Consider the following 24912-nt stretch of genomic DNA (forward strand, 5'->3'; position numbering starts at 1 on the left):
GTGAAGTAGGACATCAGGTGCCATATATTAAATTGTACCAAAGTTGCGTACCATTTTGCAAAATTCTCTTAATAAATGCTGTTTATTATTTCTTATTGCATTGCCAAATTTCTATCATAGAACGTCCCATGAAGTAAGAGCTAAGCAGCAACTGTGCAATGGCTACCTTAATGAATTCCAGCATTTTTCTGCTGCAGTGGATATTTGGGCTGAATTACTAGTAGCACTCAATTACTACATTCACAACACTCCACGAATTTGTGTTATCCAGAAACTAATTGAATTACTGCCAGTGGCCTAGTGGACAACTTGTGGCAAGGTAACAGCCATGATAAATGCATGTTTTCCAATGATGACGTCTGCACATCTGTAAAACAGCTATTCTTTTTCTGACATTATTGAGAGTGAAAAAAGAATTCTTTTCTGAGCAGTCATGATTTCATTAACTGTTTCTTCGGGTGCTGTAACAGCCATCTGAGTGGCTGGATCTTGCGGCCTATCCATCTTTTTGGCAAACGGCCAACAGGCCTCATATAGCTATCCTCCAGATTTCGGTCCTCTTTTCCAGCTCTTCCTGATTTCTATAAAATATTTAAGATGCCTGTTATCTCAGGACAGGTCACAGTGTGCACAGTACATGTTACGTGCGTACGTGTGTGTGTGTGTGTGTGTGTGTGTGTGTGTGTGTGTGTGTGTGTGTGTGTGTGAGAGAGAGAGAGAGAGAGAGAGAGAGAGAGAGACGAAAGAAAGACAGAGACACAGAGAAAATAATTGCTGCTTCTTGATGCTATCAAATTCAACCTCACCTTCTGTATTGCCCTGAACATAACAATCAGTGCCTTCATGTTATTTGGCAGGCATTTACACGATGAGGAGGACATGCTTTTTTAGGTGGAAGGTTTCCTCAACACGCGAAGTGCAGACTTCTACGCCGGGTTATCCATCGTTCGAGAAAATGTGTGGCATTACAAGATGAATATGTAGGAAAAGACTATCTACATTACCAGCCTCATGGTCATCTTTTCATTTTTCTGGGAACTTCTTAGAGCTACAGTTGTTCCACTAGACTGAAGGCTGTTGATGCTGAACTACCGCAGGCCACAGGGATTAGGAAGCACAGTGTAATGCAGCAGATCGGCGCTAGGCACGACAGTAAAAAAAAAAGAACGGTAGGAAGCCGCAATTGGGAACCCGTTATTCGGACCTTACCCTATGGAAGCAGAATTGGCGCCGCAGCGATTAACGGTTTGCCTGGAGAGACGCCGCGGGCAAGTTCCCAGCAATTCTCAAGCGTTCATAGTTTTTTGCTCATTCGCGTTCAGCCGTCAGTTATGGCCTTCCGACAATCTGTCTCGAGCACTGAGGCAACTAGCGTCTCCGTTCTAAGATTACTCGATATCATTTCTGCAACAGAAACTACGAAGGGCGTTCAATAAGAAATGCAACACATTAGTTCTATTGAAGCAGGCTGGTTTTGTTCAGGATTCAGTATTATTCCCCACTCCTTTGGGTACATAACTATGTATTTCAACATAATCTCCGTTCAATGCGACGGCCTTACGCTACTTTACTGGGAAGGCCTGTATGGTCGCGTGGTGCCACTCTCCTGGTAAATGTCCGAGCCAACGTCTTGCTGCGTGAATAACCTCCCCATCATTCGCGTACTGCTTTCCCGTGGAGTGCATCCTTCAGTGGGCCAAGTGGATGGATGTCGGAAGATTGAGATCCCGGCCAGCCGCTGTGACCGAGCGGTTCTAGGCGCTTCAGTCCGGAACCACGCGGCTGCTACGGTCACAGGTTCGAACCCTGCCTCGAGCATGGATGTGTGTGATATTCTTAGGTTGGTTAGGTTTAAGTAGTTGTAAGTCTAGGGGACTGATGACCTCAGATGTTAAGTCCCATAGTACTCGGAGTCATTTGATTTTGATGAGATCCGGGCTGTAGTCCAACGACCTTTGTGAGCTCCTCTCGCGCGCGCAGACTTGTGTTAGCCTTGCGTTGTCACGGAGGAGAAGTTCATCTGCATTTTTGTGGTGACGAATACGCTGAAGACGCTTCTTCAGTTTCCTGAGGATAGCATAATACACCTCGGAAATGATCGCTGCAGATCAGAGTTGGTCGGAGGACATCAAACAAATAAACCCCTTCAGAGTCCCAGTTGCCCGTCACAATTACTTTACCGTCTGAGGGTGCGTCTTTAAACTTTTTCTTCGAGGAGAAGCAGTGTAGTGCCACTCTATGGATTATCGTTTTGTTTCCGGTTCGAAATGATCGCCTGTTACAATGTTCGATAAAAAATTGTCACAATCAGTCTTGTAACGTGCAAGCAATTCTGCACAGACGGTCCTTCGTTGTACTTTAGTGTCTTATGTTAGGCGACTAGGAACCAAGCGAGGACACATATTTGAGTATTCCAACTGATAAATGAGTGTGTTAGAACAACCAGTAGAGATGCCCAACTGAGCAGCGAGGTGTTTGATTGTGATCCGTTGATCACATCGAATGAGAGTATCCTTACGTTCCAACATTGCAGTAGTCACGCGGGAAATAGGACAGGTTAGCGCGACCTCCATGCGATGATGACAGACCTCTTGCCCAGTGGCTTACCGTGCTTTTGTTCACTGCCAGATCTCCGTATACATGCTGCAAGTGCCTATAAATTTTTCCCCCCAAAAAAAAAAATAAAATAAAATAAAATAAAAAAAACTCAACAGCAGCTCTCCGCTTCGATGACATCTCCGTCACAGGCGCCATTTTCAAGTCTACGTATACAGAATGAGATTTTCATTCTGCAGCGGAGTGTGCGCTGATATGAAGCTTCCTGGCAGATTAAAACTGTGTGCCGGACCGAGACGCGAACTCGGGACCTTTGCCTTTCGCGGGCAAGTGCTCTCCGGTCCGCCACACAGTTTTAATCTGCCAGGAAGTTTCATATCAGCACACACTCCGCTGCAGAGTGATAATCTCATTCTGGAAACATCCCCCAGGCTGTGGCTAAGCTATGTCTCCACAATATCCTTTCTTCCAGTTCTGCAAGGTTCGTAGAAGAGCTTCTGTGAAGTTTGGAAGGTAGGAGACGAGATACTGGCAGAAGTAAAACTGTGAGGTCGGGGCGTGAATCGTGCTTGGGTAGCTCAGTTGGTAGAGAGCTTGTCCGCGAAAGACAAAGGTCCCGAGTTCGAGTCTCGGTCCGGCACACAGTTTTAATCTGCCAGGAAGTTTCAAGTCTACTTATAGGCCGCCACCTATCGGAACTTCATGGATTTATAAGGGCTGAAGCGGAAATACTCCACTATGTCCCACAATGAGTTCCGCCTTTTTTCAACCGAAATTGGCCGAGAAAAAAATCTGTTGCATTACTTATTGAATGCCGCACGTACATTTTGTTATGCTCGACTGAGTGACGTGGCAGGACGTTAATGTACTTGGACAAAGATGTGAGGTCACTGAACACGAAGTAAGATCCTGTCGACGACAAGGTTATTACAGACAGAACGTAAGCCTGGATAGACCAAGAACGTGCGAGGTAGTCAGCTGTGTCAGTTTCAAAGGAATGATTCCGGTATTTGAAGAAAGACACAGTCTAGGTTATTTTTTATGTTCGTTCGAATTATTGCTTTCGACAATTGTCTCATGTCATATTCTGATCGAAAAGTAATAAGAGAGGAGAAAGGGGTAGGACAGTACAAAGGTAATTTTCATGTGACAAATCTACAGATTGAACATAAAGTTTTTTCCTGACTACAGAGTTTCATTTCTAAGGAATTAGGCTGGATACAGCTATGCATATTGTTGCAAATGGTTGCTTAATTCATAAAGGTTTTTAAAGGGACTCTTCCACATTTGCTCCATTTGTTGCCCGTAAAACGACTAAGTGAAACTTAATTTCTCTCCATGCTTTTACTTACATCTCCTTCGTCACCACCTCGACGGCACGGCGTATCCGTGCCGTAAGAGTTCGCACATCAGGAAACGCAGAACTGAACACTTCATCCTTACGTAATCCCACAAAAAAAAGTCAAGAGTGGTTACGTCCAGGGTTTAATCTCGGCCGGGACGGCGTCCGCTACCTCAAGGTAATTTTTGTAATGCACTGGTGCAAGTCGGCACAGGAGATATAAGATAGTACACGTGTATTCAATCGCAACGTGCCTATAATTTACCGCTGCGTCGATGCCAGTGAACGCGTCAATGAGTGACCATCGTGAAATCGGAATTGTGTGTGACCCCGACAGGCCAGGAATATCCTCGCCGTCATTCGTCACTAAATGCTTTATCAATTAATACTGGATGCACGTTAACCATGCTGTTGTAACGCATCTGTTTGCACTTTGCGGCTGACAGTAGCTGAAAATATGACGTCATAGTCACAAAGATACAGACTTGTGCCCATATGTATCGAGCAAAATGAGGGAGCAAAGCAATACTGCTACGGGGACAGACCGTAGCACCTGTTGTTTATATTAAGTCATGTGGTTCTATTGTTTTGATTACAAGAAATAACGTCTTAAAATCCTGAATTTCAGAGCAGTATTTTGTAAAAAATTAATTCTCATTGTAAGCTTTATGACAAGTTTTCAAAAATCGGAACTCGTGACTTTTATGGCAGGAGAAACAAGGTGTTATATGGTTGAAGAGGTGCGTTCCGGCACCAAAAATTTTAGAAATTAAGCACTGTTTCTGTCTAGTGAAAGTGGTGGCCATGGCATTGTACAGTCTCTAACGAGTCATATTCTCGGAAAGGTTTCATTCAGGAACAGACGAACAAACAGCCCCCAGTGTGGCAATGCAATATATTGTTGAAAATGTACCCTTGGTTGAAATTCCTGCAACGTATGGTTCCAACATGTCTAGGTAAACTGTTGCTGTGCTGATAAGACCAGTGAAAAGGACTGGTCCAAGAACTGCGCTGTACATTAACCCACACAATACGTTTGCTTTCGAGCTGTTCTTTATTTGCTGTACCACGATATGCTGGTCCTCGGACCCTCAGACTCGAATGCTGTTCATGATTTAAGATACAATTTGCTAAAAACGGTGTAGACATCTGGAAGTGCATGCATTAAAAATTTTATGAGCAACAAACCGTATAGCAGGATCTAGCATAGTTCTATAGATATAAATTTTTGTAATCAAGGAAATACTTTATGCTCACCGTATACATGCAATTTCATTATAGGAAGAAACATCAAAACTGTTCATAACTAATTACTGTAAATCCTACTTCGCCATCAGGGCGATCTTTCAGCTAAAACTGCAAAAGTTGAGCAAATTCAATTAGAACGCCACATTGTCACATAGTTGACAACATACTCTTACGCCTTCACATAATTATTTTCGCATAAAATATTGTCTCGAATTCGGTATAATACCTGCCAATTTGATATATCTTCACATTAAACAAAATTGGAAGTTGTCTTGGAAACAGAAAATTCCTCAGCACAGAACACTCGACACAATAATTCCAGAGAAAAATGAAAATCGGTGGCATATATGAACCTGTGTGACTTGATGAGAATTAGACCGCCTCTTCTCCCAGAGCAGTTACCCCACCCCCTATTCTGAAAAGAATGGACCTTCCAAGTATAGAACAGCTTAAAACGTTTGATTACTTTACAAATGACTTAATATGTAACGCAGTCTCAAGAAATGTACTCAGTTTATAAGTTGACTTATTGTGTGAATCCATAAAAATTTGTACCTCTTCGAGAGCAGATTATGACAGCACTTCTAAATTTTTAAATTTGGTCAGTAATTATAATGAGTCAAAACAGCTTGTTTGTCCTTCTTTGTAACGAAATACATCACTGATTCTGTGTAACAGGGATCCGACAGTTTGTAGTTAAATTTGTAGAGGTGTGTGGCATTATATGTCTACACACAGATCATCTAATTCGCATAAATAACGGGCCGCTGATTTGCGTACGCCGCGATGGCACCTGACAGCTACCCAGGTGGGACTTACATCAGGCGAATTTGTTCACCAAGACATAAACGTGAGTTCACTAAAATGCTTCTCAAACCACTGTAGTACTGTTCTGGCTCTGTGACTCGGACAATTATACTACTGAAAGATAACATCACCGTCGGGGAAGACATCAACCATGAAGAGATGCAGGTGTTTTGCCTCAGCGTGTCTTGGATTACTGCCATAGGAGCCATGCGAGCGGAGAAGAATGTCTCCCGTAGCATAATGCTGTGGTCCCGGCGGAGGTTCGAGTCCTCCCTCGGGCATGTGTGTGTTTGTCATTAGGATAATTTAGGATAAGTAGTGTGTACGCTCAGGGACTGATGACTTTAGCAGTTAAGTCCCATAAGATTTCACACACATTTTTGAACACACACATAATGCTGCTCCCACCAGTCTGCGTCCGTAGCGTACTGCACGTTTCGAGCCGCCGTTCATCTCGATGACGGCGTTTGTGGAGACTACCATCGATCTTGTGTAACAAAAATGTGATTCAAGACAGTCCGTGCTCGCTAGTTAAAATTATATAGGGGTCTACCTGCTCATATGGCGAGTCCTGTCTCTGAAGCTACCACTCGATACAACCGCAGAGACCAGTGTCATAATGACACTGACTTAACAGAAAAGCAGAGTCGCATGGGTGACCTAATCACGCCAGAGTTGTAGCTCTGTTGTGGCTCACGTGATAGGAACCAATGCTTTAGCAAAACGACAATTTGTGGTAAGTTCTATGGGGCCAAACTGCTGAGGTCATCGGTCCCGTGGCTTACACATTACTTAATCTAACTACGCTAAGGACAACACACACACACCCATGCCCGAGGGAGGAGTCAAACCTCCGACAGGGGGAGCCGTGCGAACCGTAACAGGGCGCCCTGGACCGCGCGTCTATCCCACGTGGCCAGGAATGAGACAAGACCATACAAATACTACACATTTCCAGCCAGAGGCATTGCTGTTTGCTAGTTACCAGCTCTGATGGGGTCCTGTGACAGTTTGTGAGTCTACATGGATCAACAAGTGATCATGTCTGGACTCTGACACTGCTAGTTCCGACACCACCGCTGCGCGTGCTGTGTCGAATGCTGATGACTTAGCGCCCTCTAGTCGGTAGGCCGAATGCGGACCTGCCTCGGTCGCTGCCAGCCTCCTATCCTGATGGGATACAGTTAGAGCATGAGGCCATGTAGCTGCTCAGCCGCCATTGCCTGTGCAGCAAACTCATTGCTCGCGTTGGGAGAAAGTGATGCTGTGAGCTACTGACATGTTCCACATTACGAAATGTCATACTCACGATCTATGGAACAAGTATTAATGTAATGTAGTGCCACTTCATTCACGCTGGGTAGCTCCCCAGCTGTCTCTAGTCTACATTGTGGGCTACCGTCCGCTGCTGGAGTCAGCATACTTGCCGAGTCGCTACCATCATCATTTCACCAGCCGTACGAGCCTGCTAGCTGACGGGCGCCTAGTGACGCCCTGATCACTTTACTGGCCATATAGGCTTATGTCCTTGGCGTCGCACTGTTGTCATTTACGCCAAATAATAAATGAATATTTATTAATGACGATATGTCGGATGGCTACCAGGGATCCACTCGCCACTCCATCGTTACCTGCCCAGCGTTGTGAAGTTCTGGCTTCATGATCTCTGACAACCCAGTTCCAACACCCACCATAGAGATCAACCACCAGCTGCCTCTACAACTCCGTTTGAAACTCTGGTTATTTTCTACACTGTGTATGTCACAAAACCAGCAACGTAGGCGGGAGAGCTCCTTTCACGTTTGAAAATAGGAGAGGGTTGCTGATAGAACTGAAACTGCGAGAGCTGGTCGTGAGTCATAGTTGGATAGCTAAGATGGTAAGAGCATTGTTTAGCATCCAACAGTGGTTTGGATTCTCCATCTAGCCAAACTATCAATTTGGAGGAAAGGCCAGAGGTACTTCTTTCATACCATGGCTGCGGCTGACGCCCAAGGAAGGTGCCATTGCAGATGCAGGCGTGCCACCGCTGGGCCCATCCACCTACGTCATTGTGCCTGTAAATACCGCGGCTCCACACTTATCCATCACTTATCGCTATTCTCTGAAGCCTCCAGTACGCGTCATTGACTTTGCCTGTGTTTATTTTTTTATTCAGGTCACTCCTTGGGCTTTTGACGCACGCATATGATGACTTTCGCTACACTCTGGACTTGTTTCTAGCTAGCAGTACGCTTTGTAAGCTCTACTACCGTTAAATCAACCACCGGAATCGCTACACTGTTCCACCAGTCTGTGCGTCACCGCCAATGCGAATGATCATTAACTGCGTTCTACCTACGCCGGGTACGATAGGACACACAATATTTCCACCAAAGATAATGTTCTGAATTCACGAACTTTCGATCCTAAGGTGATGACTTATGTTGGGTGTGAACTGCAATAAACCATAAAATGTACAACTGTAGAATGTAAAGGTAAAGTTTAATGTTCGTACATCCATAGTTGAAATGGAGGACAGTGGGACGTCAGCTGGTATAAATTTATATTAAAAATGAAGAAATTCCTCCAGCTGTATTTAAGGTGTCGATTTTATTTTGGCAACTAGTTTCAACGTAGTAACAACGTCATCTTCAGGCCCATACTCTTGTTGACGACAGCTGCGTGCGGCTGATACTAGAAGCCAGTGGTGAAACACGGACGTGCTCCGTGTGGCAGGTGGTTAGTAACTTCCACACGGAGCACGTCCGTATCTCACCACTGACTTCTAGTATCAGCCGCACGCAGCTGTCGTCAACAAGAGTATGGGCCTGAAGATGACGTTGTTACTACGTTGAAACTAGTTGCCAAAATAAAATCGACACCTTAAATACAGCTGGAGGAATTTCTTCATTTTTAATATAAAGTTTAATAAGTTATTATGCTAAGTTATTATGCCATGGGCTGACGAATCTCATATTGAAACCTAACGTTTCGTTCCCATCTGCATGGAGAACATTTTCAAGGAGGTTGTAGCTTCTTGGAGTGTCTGATGCACCCCCTGGCTCGATAATAGCTGAAGTGAAATTCCGTTTCCATTTGCTCCCACACACGTCGCCTGTTTTGAATACTCGAGCATAATTGGCAACTGTTAATTGCTGCCGTCTGCTGCTGCTATTGTCACACCGTGGAAGACTGGTACACATCTTCTTCAGCACCAGAATCCAGCTATCATTCACTTTCACAAACTTCTCCTTCCGATTAAAATTTTTTGGTTGTTTAGCAATTTCTATGACCTCCCTGTATTGTCTTTCATGGTATCTGCTTATGCCTGCCAGTACCTGGGTTTTATCAAAACGAATTCGGAGGTCTCCTGGCTGCAATGCAAATTCCGCAATAGCTGATCTGTCTACTTCTCCTCTCCTACAATTGCATTTGTGTTCTTCTAGTCGTTTTTCGACCGTTCTTTTGGTAGTACCGACATACACGTCCCCACAGCTACACGGAATCCTGTAAATTTCTTCTTTTTCCAGTGGTTCCCGAGCATCCTTGCCCGACTTTAAGCGCTCCTGTATTTTACAATTATATTCCTTTTCGTCAAGACCTTTCCAGTGTGGCCGGTAAGGTCTATCTTGAACTGTAGGGAAACCTAGGATTTCACAGACATCTGTACATCGCAATGCCCTGATCGTGGTTGTCTTGATGCTCTTTTTATCTCAGCAGACAAACATCCATGCTTGAGGAATATATTAGTGAGATATTCCAATTACACATCGAACAGCTTCAGTTCACAGATGTTCCTCATTCTAAACGCTAACGTTCTTATAACACCTCGGTTTTGGTGTGGGTGGAGATATTACTGGTCAGTGTGCGTGTGTACAGATTTCTCGAGCAATGTATGTCCCAAGTTAACATCATTTTTTTAAGACTAACATAACCCGAAAATGTTATCTGCTCCCTATCTCCTCTTCCATAGTAAACTGAATCTTCAGATTAATTCCAGTGAGGTGCGAATTAAATCGACGTAGTTCCTGTTCAAAAAGATTTCGGGCTTGCAGCCGGTCGTCGTAAACTTCTTTGCATGATATTTCGGCTGGACAACTACCAACAATCTTCAGGTTAGCCAAACGAGGATTGACGAAGACGTTCTCCGCTCCAGCTTATATAGTGCACTGACAGTACTGTCGCGCATGCGTTGCAGTCGTGGAGACAGAAGAGCCACACCGCCCAGCGGCAGCGCCCTCGCAGGTGGAACTGCAGTACTCAGCTGCCGTCGGTATTGTCGCCGGCCGCAGCTATCGAAGTCTTCTGGCGTCTTCGTCTCGAGCAAATTTCGTAGATGACGGGATTCCATGCTTTATTCAATTGGTAACCACTGTAACGGTCCATTAGATTTCCCGCAATGCGTATTTCAATGGATTCTTTGATAGTGGAGTCCCAAAAAGTTATCGCTGAGGCCAAATTCGAAGTTTTGTCGTACTCCATTGAATGTCCGTTAGAAAACAAACTTACTAGGTTGCAGTAGGCGAGTGCAACGTCGATGTTCTGTACAACGCTCTTCCACTGTACGCGTTGTCTGTCCTACATAGGCCATACCACATTGACACGGTATTTTGTAAATTCCCGCCTTCCGCAGTAACAAATCATCCTTTACCGATCCCAGGAAATCCGAAATCTTAGAAGACGGACGAAAAACCACTTTCAATCCTTCCTATTTTGAAGCAGATATTTCCGACAAAGGGAAGAAAAGTTAGGGACTTGGCTGGCGCGTTCTCCTCTTTATCCACTTCCCGGTTCCCGGCTCTAGTTGAGAAGGCCCTGTTAATTTGCCGGGTCGAGTACCCATTGTCTCTGAACACCGTCCTCAAATATGCCAGTTCCTTAGGCAAATTCTCTGCATCCGACACCGTGTGTGCCCTGTGCACAAGGGTTTTAAGTACACTCATGGTCTGGGATGGGTGATGGCAACTTGAAGAATGCAAATACAAATCAATGTGAGTGGACTTACGATAGACAGAATGTCCCACAGTGCCGTCATTCTTCCGTTTAAACAAAACATCCAGTAACGGAAGGCAGCCATCTTTCTCTAGTTCCATGGTAAATCGAATATTCTCGTGGATGGAGTTAAGATGATGAAAAGACTCCATTAACTTCTCTCCTCCGTGGAACTGGCATATTTGAGTACGGTGTTCAGAGACAATGGGTACTCTATTGATTTTAAACCAGTAACATCTACGCGATGTTTGAGTTCTTTTACCTTTTTTTTCATACCAGAGCCGTAACTTGTGCTCAGTTACTCAGCGAAAACGATTCTAATACAAATTGTAAATTTTTACTTGCTGAATATTGAAAAACATACATTTTCAAGTCTCAAATTTACGCGTATCTTCGAATGTAGGCAAATTTTTACTCACTGTCGCTGTGCCATTTTGGTCTTAGAATGTTTCTAAATTATAAAAAGAATCTGAAATAGGCAATGTTTCTGCATCATTCATGAGATTAGCTATGATAGAATGCAAACAACAAGCGTTCCAGAGCAGAAAAGAAAACGCTTTAAAGAGAAATATGGATGTTCTGTGTAAAAAGGTATTTTCTAAAAAAAAAAAAAAAAAAAAAAAAGTGGCAGATGTCAAGTTAAATCACATGATAAAAGTCCTCAAATAATGCACAGAAAGTAAGTAGGTATTTCTAAGAAAGATATTCGACATGAAGAAGATGTGGATGCCCTGTGTCTTAGGTGTGTTAAACAATTTTCTCACAGCAATCCAGGATACTGTGTACAAGTTGTAAGCGGTGATCACAGCAGTCACGTGTTAAAAACGATATGAAAAAACTACTTTCATGACCTTTTACGCTGTGAAATTACTATCGGGCATCCAGAGGAAGAATGATGAAAATTTTGGAAATACTTTTCTGTCAAAATGGTATTATGTCAATGATAAGACACTTTGAGATTGTAGTTTTTGTTATAAAGGCCTAAGAATTTGTATTAGAATAAACTGTGAGTATTTAACTCGATATTTTTCCCTTAAATAACCAATAATTGGATTTTATCCATAATGAATGCAGTTTAACTCCGTGACTGTTCCTTTAGAGGATATAGAATAACAGATACTGTCACAATAGAAATGATTGTATTTAATGCACGACCAGTTTCGGGCTGGGGCCCATTTTAGGTGGTTTTATATTCAATTACCTGTTTCACTGCTCAGTACTGGGCATCATTGCTTAAATAGAAAACAAATAATGTGCTAATGACTAAATAGATCCAATTAACACCTGGAACTTGCTAAGCGACGTGTGTTGCAAATTATTATAATACTCACATACAGCTGGCGTATTAATGTCGTTTTCACATTACATGCACCACGTTTTTACAATAATATCTCGATTTTTACACATTAACTGTATTTATCCATCATGATAAGTATTTGTAATTCCATGTTATACCTTTACTGCAGCAGATGTTAATAATTTCAGAAAACCACACACTCACAACACCTAATGAGTTTACACAGGAAATCACATGTTATGATCAGAAACCTTAAAGCTAAGAAGTTCAAAGTTACACATACAAAACATAACAGATATCACGTATTATGGAAATGAAGTTTTTACACGAACCGGTAACATTTGTTATATTTCTGTGTGCGTAACATCTTAGCTCTAAGGTACTTGACCTTAACCTCTGATTTCCTATGTACGCTCATAGATGTTGTGAGTGTGTGTGCTTCTGATGTTATTAACATCTACTGTACCAAAGGCATAACATCTACTGTACCAAAGGCATAACATGAACGTGTCAACATTTACCATGTATAATGTACAGTTAATATGTAAAAAAAAAACGAGATATTTTTCGTCAAAATGTGATGAATGTAATATGAAAACGACATGGATACTTCAGCTGTACGTGAGTACTATAATACTTTAAAACACACGTCGCTTAGCAACTTCCAGTTGTTCCAGATGGATCTATTTGGTCATCATCACATTATTTGTTTTTTTATTCAAACAGTGCTCTCAAACAATGAGCAGTGAAACATCTAACTGTATGCAAAACCACGTGAAAAGGGCGCAAGTCCTTAGCCGGTCGCACATTAAAAAACATTACCGCCTATTGTGACTGGTAGCGGATATTATTCTACGCGCTATAAATAACCAATGATGTGGCTAAATTAAATGATAAAATCATCTGGGCCAACTTGCCTTGTCGATGGGGCAGTCAGCCACAGGTGATACTACTGCACTAAATACTTTTTTTATAAACAGGCAAACAGTGGGCGCCTTAGTTACTCAACTGTAAAGGTGCTGAAATAAAATACCAGCGCTTCCACATAAAACTGTTAATAGGAACATTTAAAGTACAAGTTGGAGAAAATGGAGAAAAAAGTGGGCCAACCTGCCCCCGTCTTCCCTTTAGAAAATGACGACCGTTAATCGACGACAGGGCACACGCGAAATGCTGCGTCAAAGGAATGCCTCGCGCGCAGACGCAGCCGACAGAAAAGATAAGGACGGTGTTTCGCCGAGTGAGAGCCGTTTTGCAGCGTACACCTGAAAGTGTTCTGCAACTCTTGAGAACTCTCGACAATAGCGAGTGTCTTCCGCCACCGCTCTCTTCCTCACGACGCTGTTAGCCGCGGGTGTGCTGTGATAACATCGCGACCGCAGATAGCGACCGTCGCCCGCAGCAAGGAAGCTGGCCGTAGTTTCCACCTCATTTGCAGTTTCCTCCGACGGAGGCGTCTGGGACGGCAACCACTACTGCTTTGTAACGACGCCGACCTGTTCCCGTTTCTTCACCCGGCTCTGCGTTTCACACTTTCAGGTGGTTCATTCCCTTTACTCCCGAATCTGTTTTGCTGTCACGATAAAGTACCATCTGATTTCAATGAGACTTCATTAGTCACTAAACAACACCATCGTTGGGGAGCTTTAAATCACGTGCGCATAGCAGTGTTTGCTGCACTGTGTGTCTTACAAAGGCATTATGTATTGTGTATTGAACCGGGGGCCTAGAAATGACGGAGCGGCTTCATCCCGCCGTAGCCCTCAATGGTTCACAACAATCCCACAACAGGCCACAGCAGTCCACCCATCCCACCGCCGCCCCACACCGAACCCCCAAGGTTATTGTGCGGTTCGGCCCCCTTGGACCCCCCCCCCCCCCCCCCTCCCGGGATTGTTTCATACCAGACAAACGAGTGTAAACCCAAATGATTGCGTGGTATAGTAATTATGGTGTACTCGTACGTGTTTTCGCAGCAATGTAACTGAGGCCGAATAAGGCGAACCAGCGCGCATTCGCCGAGGCAGATGGAAAACCGCCTTAAAAACCACCCAGAGGCTGGCCGGCACACTAATCCACCGGGCGGATTCGTGCCGGGGACCGGCACGCCTTCCTGTTCGGGAAGCAGCGCGTTAGACCGCGGGGCTAGAGAGTCGGGCTTACAAAGGCATAGTTTTGCAGGTACGTTCAATGATCCATGTGGGTACTGATTGCAAAATGAGTTGCGAATAGACTCAGTAGTACATAAGTACATCATGCTTGAGGCTGAAGTTTTGCAGCATGAACGGCGAAAATGTAGCAAGCGATATTTTTTTCTTTTATTATACTGTGGGGGATGTCAGCGGGTACAGTTTGTTGGAACTCGCTAAGTGTTCACATTCTCAAATACTGGACGAATATACGAGTAATATGGTTAATTTGCACGCCATAGGTCATGCTGCTCCAAGACATATCACTGTTCCTATCTATACAGGCTGAATCACATAAAACTTACACCGCAAATATTACGCAAATGGAAACTGCCATAGCCGCAAGTGACATGTGGCTGCGGAAAAGTGTATATAGCTGAAACGGAAGGAACTGTTAAAGAAAGCATTAAGGAACACGAACGGCACATGCGGCTAAAACAAAGTGCAAAATCGTCAGTAGCGGAACATCATGAGAACCGTGGCTCTGACATTGAGTTTAATAACGTACGTGTACTGGTTAAGGAAACAAACATTTATAGAAGAAAGGTCCGAGAAGCAGTTGTTATTTCCAAGAATGCATCTAATTTTAATAGAGAGGACGGCTATAGGGTTCCGGCATCGTGGCTCCCCGCCATCAAAGAAATGAATACGCGGACGCGGTGTGCGAGCGACATAAACAATGCGCTGCAAGTCACTTCGGCGGTAATAATATTTTGGGTAAACATTACCCCTCTCTTCCTCTGTCCGTTTCGAATATAGCCAATGATGACGACCAACCAATAGCAATAGAAGGAACTACAACCAATAACCCTTCTCCAGCATAAGTGTGGAATAGTGCCTTTCTATCCAATGACGATGGGCCACCAATAGTCTCCACAAGAGATTAGCCAACAACGCCCCTTCTGCATCAGAGCGGGAATATTAGCCTATGACTAAGGCCCATCAATGGTAGCCATATGAATTTTTAACCAATACGATCACTTCTCCAGCACGAACGCGAGAAAACCCCCCTTTATAAAAGGACGCGAACTCGTTTCTGACAGTGCGTTAACATTAGTGGACACCAGAAGATCCTGACGGACATCCCAACAGAGGGGTCGAAACGTCGATCATTTTAGAAGAAATATGACGCGGCCTAATAACCCAGAACATTTTAACTTCAGTGACAACAGCCACGAAAGCCTGCAGACTTACATATAAAATGTGTATCTTAATGTGAACAGCTGTCTTATGATGAACCTGTCGGTTCGAAACCCTTTCAACGCAGGGTACCTCCTGCGACCAACGATAAACTGCTGCCCGAAAGGTAGCAACTTGTCTCGCGTGATCTGTGTAGTATGGTACAGGTATCTCATACCGTCTAGTTGTCTTTCCTCTGTTGACCTATTTTAGTTGAAATTTTATTTCGCGAACGCTTGTCTCAGTATCAGTTATTTCCACGTTAGTGCGATCTTATTACACTACTGGCCATTAAAATTGCTACACCAAGAAGAAATGCAGATGATAAACGGATATTCATTGGACAAATATACAATACTAGAACTGACGTGTGATTACATTTTCACGCAATTTGGGTGCATAGATCCTGAGAAATCAGAACCCAGAACAACCACCTCTGGCCCTAATAACGGCCTTGATACGCCTAGACATTGAGTCAAACAGAGCTTGGATGGCGTGTACAGGTACAGCTGCCCATGCAGCTTCAACACGATACCACAGTTCATCAACAGCACTGACTGGTCTATTGTGACGGGCCAGTTGCTCGGCCACCATTGACCAGACGTTTTCAGTTGATGAGAGATCTGGAGAATGTGCTGGCCAGGGCAGCAGTTGAACATTTTCTGTATCCAGAAAGGCCCGTACAGGACCTGCAACATGCGGTCGTGCATTATCCTGCTGAAATGTAGGGTTTCGCAGTGATCGCATGAAGGGTAGAGCCAAGGGTTGTTACACATCTGAAATGTAACGTCCACTGTTCAAAGTGCCGTCAATGCGAACAAGAGGTGACCGATACCTGTGACCAATGGCACCCCATACCATCACGCCGGGTGATACGCCAGTATGGCGATGACGAATACACGCTTCCAACGTGCGTTCACCGCGATGTCGCCAAACACGGATGCGACCATCATGATCCTATAAACAGAACCTGGATTCATCCGAAAAAAATGACGATTTGCCATTAGTGCACCCAGGTTCGTCGTTGAGTACACCATCGCAGGCGCTCCTGTCTGTGATGCAGCGTCAAGGGTAACCGCAGCGACGGTCTCCGAGCCGATAATCCATGCTGCTGCAAACGTCGTCGAACCGTTCGTGGGGATGGTTGTTGTCTTGCAAACGTCCCCATCTGTTGACTCAGGGATCGAGACGTGGCTGCACGATTCGTTATAGCCATGCGAAAAAGATACCTGTCATCTCGACTGCTAGTGATACCAGGCCGTTGGGATCCAGCACGGAATTCCGTATTACCCTCCTGAACCTGCCGATGCCATATTCTCCTAACAGTCATTGGATCTCGACCAACGCGAGCAGCAATGTCGCGATACGATAAACCGCAATCGCAATTGGCTACAATCCGACCTTTATGAAAGTCGGAAACGTGATAGTACGCATTTCTCCTCCTTACACGAGGCATCACAACAACGTTTCACCAGGCAACGCCGGTCAACTGCTGTTTGTGTATGAGAAATCGGTTGGAAACTTACCTCATGTCAGCACGTTGTAGGTGTCGCCACCGGCGCCAACCTTGTGTGAATGCTCTGAAAAGCTAATCATTTGCATATCATAGCATCTTCTTCCTGTCGGTTAAATTTCGCTTCTGTAGCACATCACCTTCGTAGTGTAGCAATTTTAATGGCCAGTGGTGTACTTCACTATGCCACGTGGCAAGATTATGTGGATGGTGACTGGAATTATATTAGGTTAGTATGTAAGTTCGTAATATTTTTTGCTTTTCACGTTAGTATTCCGGTTGTTATGGGTTTATTTATCGACTGTCATTTTTATTTTTAGTTTACATCTTGTCATTTGGAGCTGTGGACGCTAGAAAATAGAATGCCAAGTGAAGAAATCGGAATATTTCTGACATATTCTTCTGTTTAAGTTCAGTAGAGGGTTGGCAGAAACTTTTACGCTTTGTATGGGGATAATGCCACTGAACAGAGCAAGGGAAAGAAATGGCTTTCCCGTTTTGACATTAGTAAATCTCCACGTTCAGGAATACCTTCGGAGTTTGATGAAGATCGCTTAAACGCATTAATACAGTGTACACGAGAACGGGCAAATGTGATGCACTGTGATCATTCCACCATTGTGCGACATTTGCATGCAATGGGGAAGGTTCAAAAGTCGAGTGTATGGTTACCGCACGCTCTAAGCCAAAATCACAGAAGTCAGCATGTGGCCATATGTGCATCTCTGCTCGTCATCAATTGGTCCGTGAACATTTCCTAGCATTCCTATCGTGTATCGTTACTGGTGACAAGAAATGGTGTCTTTATGCTAACATCAGGAAAAGCAAGAAATGGTTGATCCCAAACAAAGCAGCAACTCCGAATACAAAGACCTGCGTGCACCCACGAAAGATAATGTTATGCATTTGGTGGAACAGCAACTGTGTGGTTTACTACGAATTGCAACGGTGTGGTGTACTACGAATTGCTTCGCTGAGGTGTAGTCAGCACTGGTGACATTTATTGTCCATAACTGAGACATCTTGCAGACGCAATGCAAGAACAACAACCAGGAAGACACCGCGAAGTGAGGTTACTCTACGATAACGCCTGCCCGCATTCTGTTGATCTGATTAAAAGCACTATGCAGGAGTGTGGTTGGGAAGTCATTTCGCAGCCATTTTATTCACCTGATCTTGCTTCCTCAGATTTTTATGTTTCCGCTCTCTAAGGAACAACCTTCAAGGAATATCCCATCCGGATGAAAATGCGCTCCTAACACGACTCGACGAGTTCTTCATCTTAAAAACACGTCGTGGGAATGAAAAGTTACCTCTACGTTGGCGACTGTTGCAAACAGTGATGGCTAAAGTCTCTCTCACGTGTATCTCTTGCGTACATCAAACTTATGGAAAAACGCTACAAAGCTATACGCCAGCCCAATACGTCGATTAAACAACGTCCCAGTGGGGGAGAGGTCAGCCGCCAGCCAATCTCACTTCTTTCATGTGGGCCACATACAAGCTGTTTTTGGTACATGCAGAACCTTGTAAAGGGTGGCTGGCTGCTAACTCTGCCCTTACTCCCTTCCCCCGCAGCATTGTGTCAGTCACAAAGCTATTCTGTTCGAGCTACAGCAATGGCGCCGGATGCGATGATGCAGGAGTAGTGCCATCGGTTCGTTTTATTACGCATGCCCAACGTGTCTTGGCCATGTATCCACAATTACAGGGAATGAACATACAAACTGTGAGCACTGTAGCAGGTGGAACCGCTTTCTCTCACCTTCCACCCTTTTCCCCGCTTAGCCCCTCCCCACCCACCGCAACAAATAATTATCCTGTAGCTTGCCCAGTGAGAATCTTGGAATCACACACATTTAGATTTCGTAAGAGAGTACAGTTGAGCGCACTGCCCAAATATCAGTACAGTATTCACAACGCAAGAATTTCCATTACACATTTATCGCGCATGGTCGCCGTCAGTAATGGTCTAACCTCTTCATTGTTTGAGGACTTTTGTGCTAGCAGAGATAATACGTAAACTTAGTATCGTCATTTTTGCATCTGATAAGTGTAGCGGTTAGAACATACTTTTAGGATATGGCAAAGCACTTACAGGACTAGCCCAATAAACAGGAAAGGGCTGACTTAAATTGTGTGCAGACTTCGATCCTGTCACCTACTCGGCCTTACACAGCGGGTCGAGCTACTGTGCGAGAGCAGCCTAGTCAGTTATGCACTAGCGCTCTCTTTTGAGTTCGAATGACGGAAACTGTCTTTGGTAAACCACCACCATCTAAAGATAGGAGCATAGAGTGATAACGGCTACGGCAGTCGATCGCTTGTATACCTAACGCTCAGTTGTGCTGGTATCTCATCCATCGAGTGATGAACGCCGCAGAAACTCACCACTGCCGCTGTAGCCTTTGCGACGCAGACGGATTCGTTTCTATTCAGTCGCACCGTAGGCTGCCCCTGACGCAGCAACTTCAACTCCCGGGAATTGCAGAACACTGGCAACACATAAATAGGTCCATGAGTCGTCTGCCTTCATCAGACTCATAACGTGGCCTCTGCTCTGCCACTTGAACGCGACAACGAAAAGCGGCGGCCAGCAGATGTGATCCTAGAGTCGCACACGACACCTGCGACTACAGAGCCTCCCCGGCTTGCAGCAGCCATAAAATGGCCCGTTCCCAACTGTTAATGTCGGCACTGGATGACAAGAGTCCTGCCAAAATGCCCTGTGGAAGTTACTCATACGCAGATGCTGAAACATTAAAGTGCAAACTCAAGGTTATATGGGACAACATCGGAGAGGCCTGCCTTAAAACCGGTAACTTTTGTGCTATGCACGCCGCCATCATCTCAGACAGTTTAGAGCACCGTGTCTCATTTGAATTGGTGTCCAGCAATAGACGGCGCGCCCTTATCCCCACTGCATCCAGCAGTATCACCAGCTCCAACCAACATCCACGTCATCTGCCAATGGCCCAGTAGAGTTATAGAGGTAAAAAGGTAAAGAAGATAAATTGTCAAGTTTCTTGAACCGCTCCTCAATTGCCCTCACGAGGCTGAGTGAGCTCTGTTCCAACCGTCCCACCAAGGAAAGATCCCTGGCAGTACCGGAAATCCAACTCGGGCCTTCCTCACGGCAACCAGCAGCGAGAGTTGTAAGGGATGATTAAAAATTCAATGCCCATCAGACAGATGTTACAACAGAGCCAATAACAAACACAGGGTGCTTGACTGTTATGGGGACAAACGAAAGGGCGAGTAGAGGGCACTGAAACAAGCAACTAAAATGGCTCTGAGGACTATGGGACTTAACGTCTGAGGTCATCAGTCCCCTAGAACTTAGAACTACTTAAACCTAACTAACCTAAGGACATCACACACATCCATGCCCGAGGCAGGATTCGAACCTGCGACCGTAGCGGTCACGCGGTTCCAAACTGAAGCGCTTAGAATCGCACGGCCACACCGGCCGGCAACAAGCAACTAATTCTAATAAACAAAGGCTCAGAAACCAATGAATTTCCCGAAATGACATATTATCACTGAGTACATGAACACTTTGTAACAGAGTCCGCAGGGACCCAAACTGCAGATACTCACTTGGAAAGAAACACATTAAAACATATACTGTAGCTCCAAAAACACTGGTGTAGGCATGTGTATTCAAATACAGAGATTTTTAAATAGGCAGAATACGGCGCTGCTGTCAGCAACACCTATATAAGACAACAAATGTCTGGCGCGGGTTAGATCGGTTAGTGCTGCTACAATGGCAGGTTATCAACATTTAAGTGAGTTTGAACGTGGTGTTATAGTTGGCGCACGAGCGATGGCACACAGCATCACCGAGGTAGTGATGAAGTGAGGATTTTCCCGTACGACCATTTCACGAGTGTTCCGTGAATATCAGGAATCCGGTAAAACATTAAATCACCGACATCGCTGCGGCCGGAAAAAGATCGTGGAAGAACGGGACCAACGACGCCTGAAGAGAATCGTTCAATGTGACAGAAGTGTGACCCTTTCGCAAATTACTGCAGATTTCAGTGCTTGGCAACGTGCAAGTATCAGCGTGCGAACTATTCAAAGAAACATCATCGACAACTCGTGTACCCTTGATGACTGCACGACACAAAGTTTTACGCCTCGCCTGGGTCCGTCAACACCGACATTGGAATGTTGATGACTAGAAACACGTTGCCTGTTTGGACGACACTCGTTTCAAATTGTAAATTGTATCGAGCGGATACACGTGTACGGATATGGAGACAACCTCATGAATCCATGGGTCCTGCATGTCAGCAGGGGACTGTAATGGTATCGAGCATGTGCAGTTGGAGTGATATGGGACCCCGATACGTCTATATACCACTCTGACTGGTGACACTTACGTAAGCATCCTGTCTGGTCACCTGCATCCATTCATGTCGATTGTGCATTCCGACGGACTTGGGCAATTCCAGCAGGACAATGCGACACCCCACATGTTCAGGGTAGCTACAGAGAGGCTCCAAGAGCACTCTTCTGAGTTTAAACACTTCTGCTGGCAACCAAACTTCTCAGACATAAAAATTATTAAGCATATCTGGGATGCCTTGCAATGTGCTCTTCAGAAGAGGTCTCCACCCCCTCGTACTCTTACGGATTTATGGACAGCCCTGCAGGATTCATTGTGTCAGTTCCCTATAGCACCACTTCTCACATTAGTCGAGTCCATGCCACGTCGTGTTGCGGCACTTCTGCGCGCTCTTGGGTCCTACACGATATTATGCAGGTGTTCCAGTTTCTTTCGCCCTTCAGTGTATGATCCGCGCGACCACCGTTCGTGGGAAGGCAGTCCTCACTAAGTCTGCTCATCGACACCCGTACATGTTCAAAAACCCCAGGCGAGTTCCGGACGCACTGACATCCAACGACAATGCACTCACAGAGTTCGTGAAACTGTCAACAGTTCTGGAAAACACCAAAGCTTTTAAATTCCTCCACACAAAAATGTCCAATGGGTTCAAGTGAGAGAACTCAGGGGTCATAGTATTGGCGAGGAAGTCTACAGGAAACCCGGAACTGGTGCTCTCCTCTAACAATGACCCACTCTTTTTGGGTAATGGTCTTATTGCCAGTGTGGAACGACATGTCCAATCTACTTTCTGAAGTCCCTACGTAATCAGTTGTTAGTTCCTTTAAGCTGTATTACTAATTACATGATTATTTGTATTTGTGCTGGTGCCGGTGGACGAGTACTTAAGGTGTCGACCTCTTGAACTCAAGTTCACAGTTTCAAACCACGGTGAGGTCAGTGGCATTTTCTTAGACTCAAAGGCCCACAGCAGGCCACAATCGTACAACAACGCAGCTTCTAAAAGTGTGCTCTTAGAAAATTTAAATCTTAGGTTTCACTTTAAAATCGTTATTAGGAGCGCAGAAGTGGATATAAAACTGGAGAGAAACTGACCTCTGTACTTCCTATATGATAAAAGAGAGGCAGTCAATATTTCTCTTTTTTCCTGAACTTGCTCTTCAGTTGGATACTTTAGTAGTTTGTTAGTTCTCTGATGTTCTTTTATTGTAATTAAATGTCGCATTTTATTTATTGAACGAATTATGGCGTATTATAATTGTTGTATTGTAAACCTGAACAATGTAACATTAGAAGTTAGATTTGGTTTTTGGAGAAAGGAGGTAAGAATGAGTGACAGAAATGCGAAGGGAACCAAAGAGAGACCACCAGATACGTGGAGCCTGAGAAAAAATGAACTAGAATAACAAAATTTTGATGATTTATGTGTATTTTAAATTTTATTTTGTAGTTAGTATTGTTCTTTATTTCAAATATTAGTACTAACAAAATCAGAGAAGATGAACTGTGTCAAGCGGACAGCGATTGACAAACTCTCTATACAAATTCAAATCGCATTGTATAGCCATGAAGCGACCGAAAGGTACAGGCGTAAGACAGAATGTACAAAATACAAACCTCTGTATGAATATCAACCGATCACACTGTGATCAGAAACCAGAGACATCTTCTTGCGTAGTACAAATTCTTTAGATACCATACGGAGCGCATCTACACTCCAGCTATGGCGAGATACAGTCAACAAACTATGGATCACGATCTTTCCCAAGGAAGCCCTTGCATATGATGAAAATGTGAACTGAAAAAAATTGTGAAATCCTATACATTAAGGAGCGAAATAAGGACAAGAAGCATGCCTATGGGAAGATGGGATCTCGTTGGGAACCAAACCGATCTGTGTGGCTGCAGAGAACCACAAAATGTGTAGCTCTTGTTCCCCTGCCTGTCGCGTTTGGCAACTTGTACGCAGTAATATCTTCATCTGTCCTAAGACAGTGCTGTCGACTACGCACGTTTCTGGCCGGACATAATTTAATAATTTTTCGGATGCCAATTAATGCCAAAGTTTAAAGGTAGTAGTGTATTATATCGGTTTGGTGAAGTGATGTGTCACAAGGCATCTAGGTCTAAGGCGCTGCAGTCATGGACTGTGCGGCTGGTCCCGGCAGAGGTTCGAGTCCTCCCTCGAGCATGGGTGTGTGTGTTTGTCCTTAGGATAATTTAGGTTAAGTAGTGTGTAAGCTTAGGGACTGATGACCTTAGCAGTTAAGTCCCATAAGATTTCACACACACACACACACACACACAAGGCATCTACCTAACCGACGAATGATGATCACGACCATAAAAGTTTTATTTAAGTAATGAGTTAGTGTAGTATGCTGTTCGGAAGTTACTGCGTGTATTCTGCTGTGGATGCACGCAGTCGCGACGACGATAGCAAGCTTACTGCTTTCGAACGTTACCTGCCGTTTGGGCGGTTATTTCTTGTCGTCTGATCTTGTCTTGGAAGATATGTTGCCTACCATGGAAGAAGAACTGCCGTGACAATCGCAATGACACCGAGAGAACGGAGGAAGCCGTTTTGGCTGTCACTTTTCTGTTATCTGTCATTCGCCTGAGAATGAACTTCGGTTAATATCATATGAAACTGTAATTGATACAGCTCGTTTGTCAAAAAGTACTGTATGAGGTTTTCGAGTATTATAAGAATTATCAGTAAAATTCTGTTAAAGAAGAAAGCTTCTACATCATTTCTTTGAAAATTCAAATTTGTGAGAGAGTTTTTAAGTTCCAGCACAGAAGAGGTGGCAGAGGGAGACGTAGTCTACACCAGCGAAGACATACACAGGCTTTGTTGTTTTCTTTTTTCGGTTTAAACACAAGAAGTTTGAACCATTAAACAACAGCTAGCGAAAGTTTATTCATGAATTTAGCACATAACATAACATACAGACTGGGTAGAACACTCCAAAGTTTTAGCATTGCTGCTAATCACTCTCTTTAATGATATCTTGATATTATTTAAGCACTCTTGTATATGTACAATTCATACCAGCAATTGCTATTGCCTTGTGTTATTATGTGGACGTAATTTGTGTGCGTACTGTACGTAGCGCTTCTGAAACTAAATAAACAAATACATTTAGTTTAGCGGGTGTACTCACCGGCAGTGCGCAGCCTGTTGTGCATGGCTAAGGTCTGCGTCTTCTCGCACCTCGAGCACGGATAACCAACTCTGCAGAACGAGAAAACATTGTCACTATCATCAGAGAATAAACATGAAACCTATAAACAACAAGAACAATGACACTCTTTTCTAATCGGATTTTGTTCTGTATCTTGTATTTCCCTTTTTCCTTAACATAATCTGTAAATTTTTTATCCATCTTGGTTGGCGAGCATCGCAGTTGTTCTTGTAGATTACGCTGAAGGAAATAATGCACCCAG

The 24912-nt window shown here is 44.2% G+C and overlaps 1 protein-coding gene across 1 annotated transcript in view; it reads right to left on the reverse strand.

Moving 5' to 3' along the window:
- Positions 1-24912, reverse strand: part of LOC126419760 (lysosome membrane protein 2) — a 667863-nt gene that overhangs the window by 606891 nt on the left and 36060 nt on the right. Inside the window, exon 2 of the mRNA XM_050086935.1 lies at positions 24630-24700. Coding sequence (XP_049942892.1) covers positions 24630-24654 — 25 coding nt within the window. The 5' untranslated portion in view covers positions 24655-24700. The remainder of the gene's footprint in view (positions 1-24629; positions 24701-24912) is intronic.

This window comes from Schistocerca serialis, chromosome 9 (assembly GCF_023864345.2).
Source record: "Schistocerca serialis cubense isolate TAMUIC-IGC-003099 chromosome 9, iqSchSeri2.2, whole genome shotgun sequence".
NCBI classification, from domain to species: domain Eukaryota; kingdom Metazoa; phylum Arthropoda; class Insecta; order Orthoptera; family Acrididae; genus Schistocerca; species Schistocerca serialis.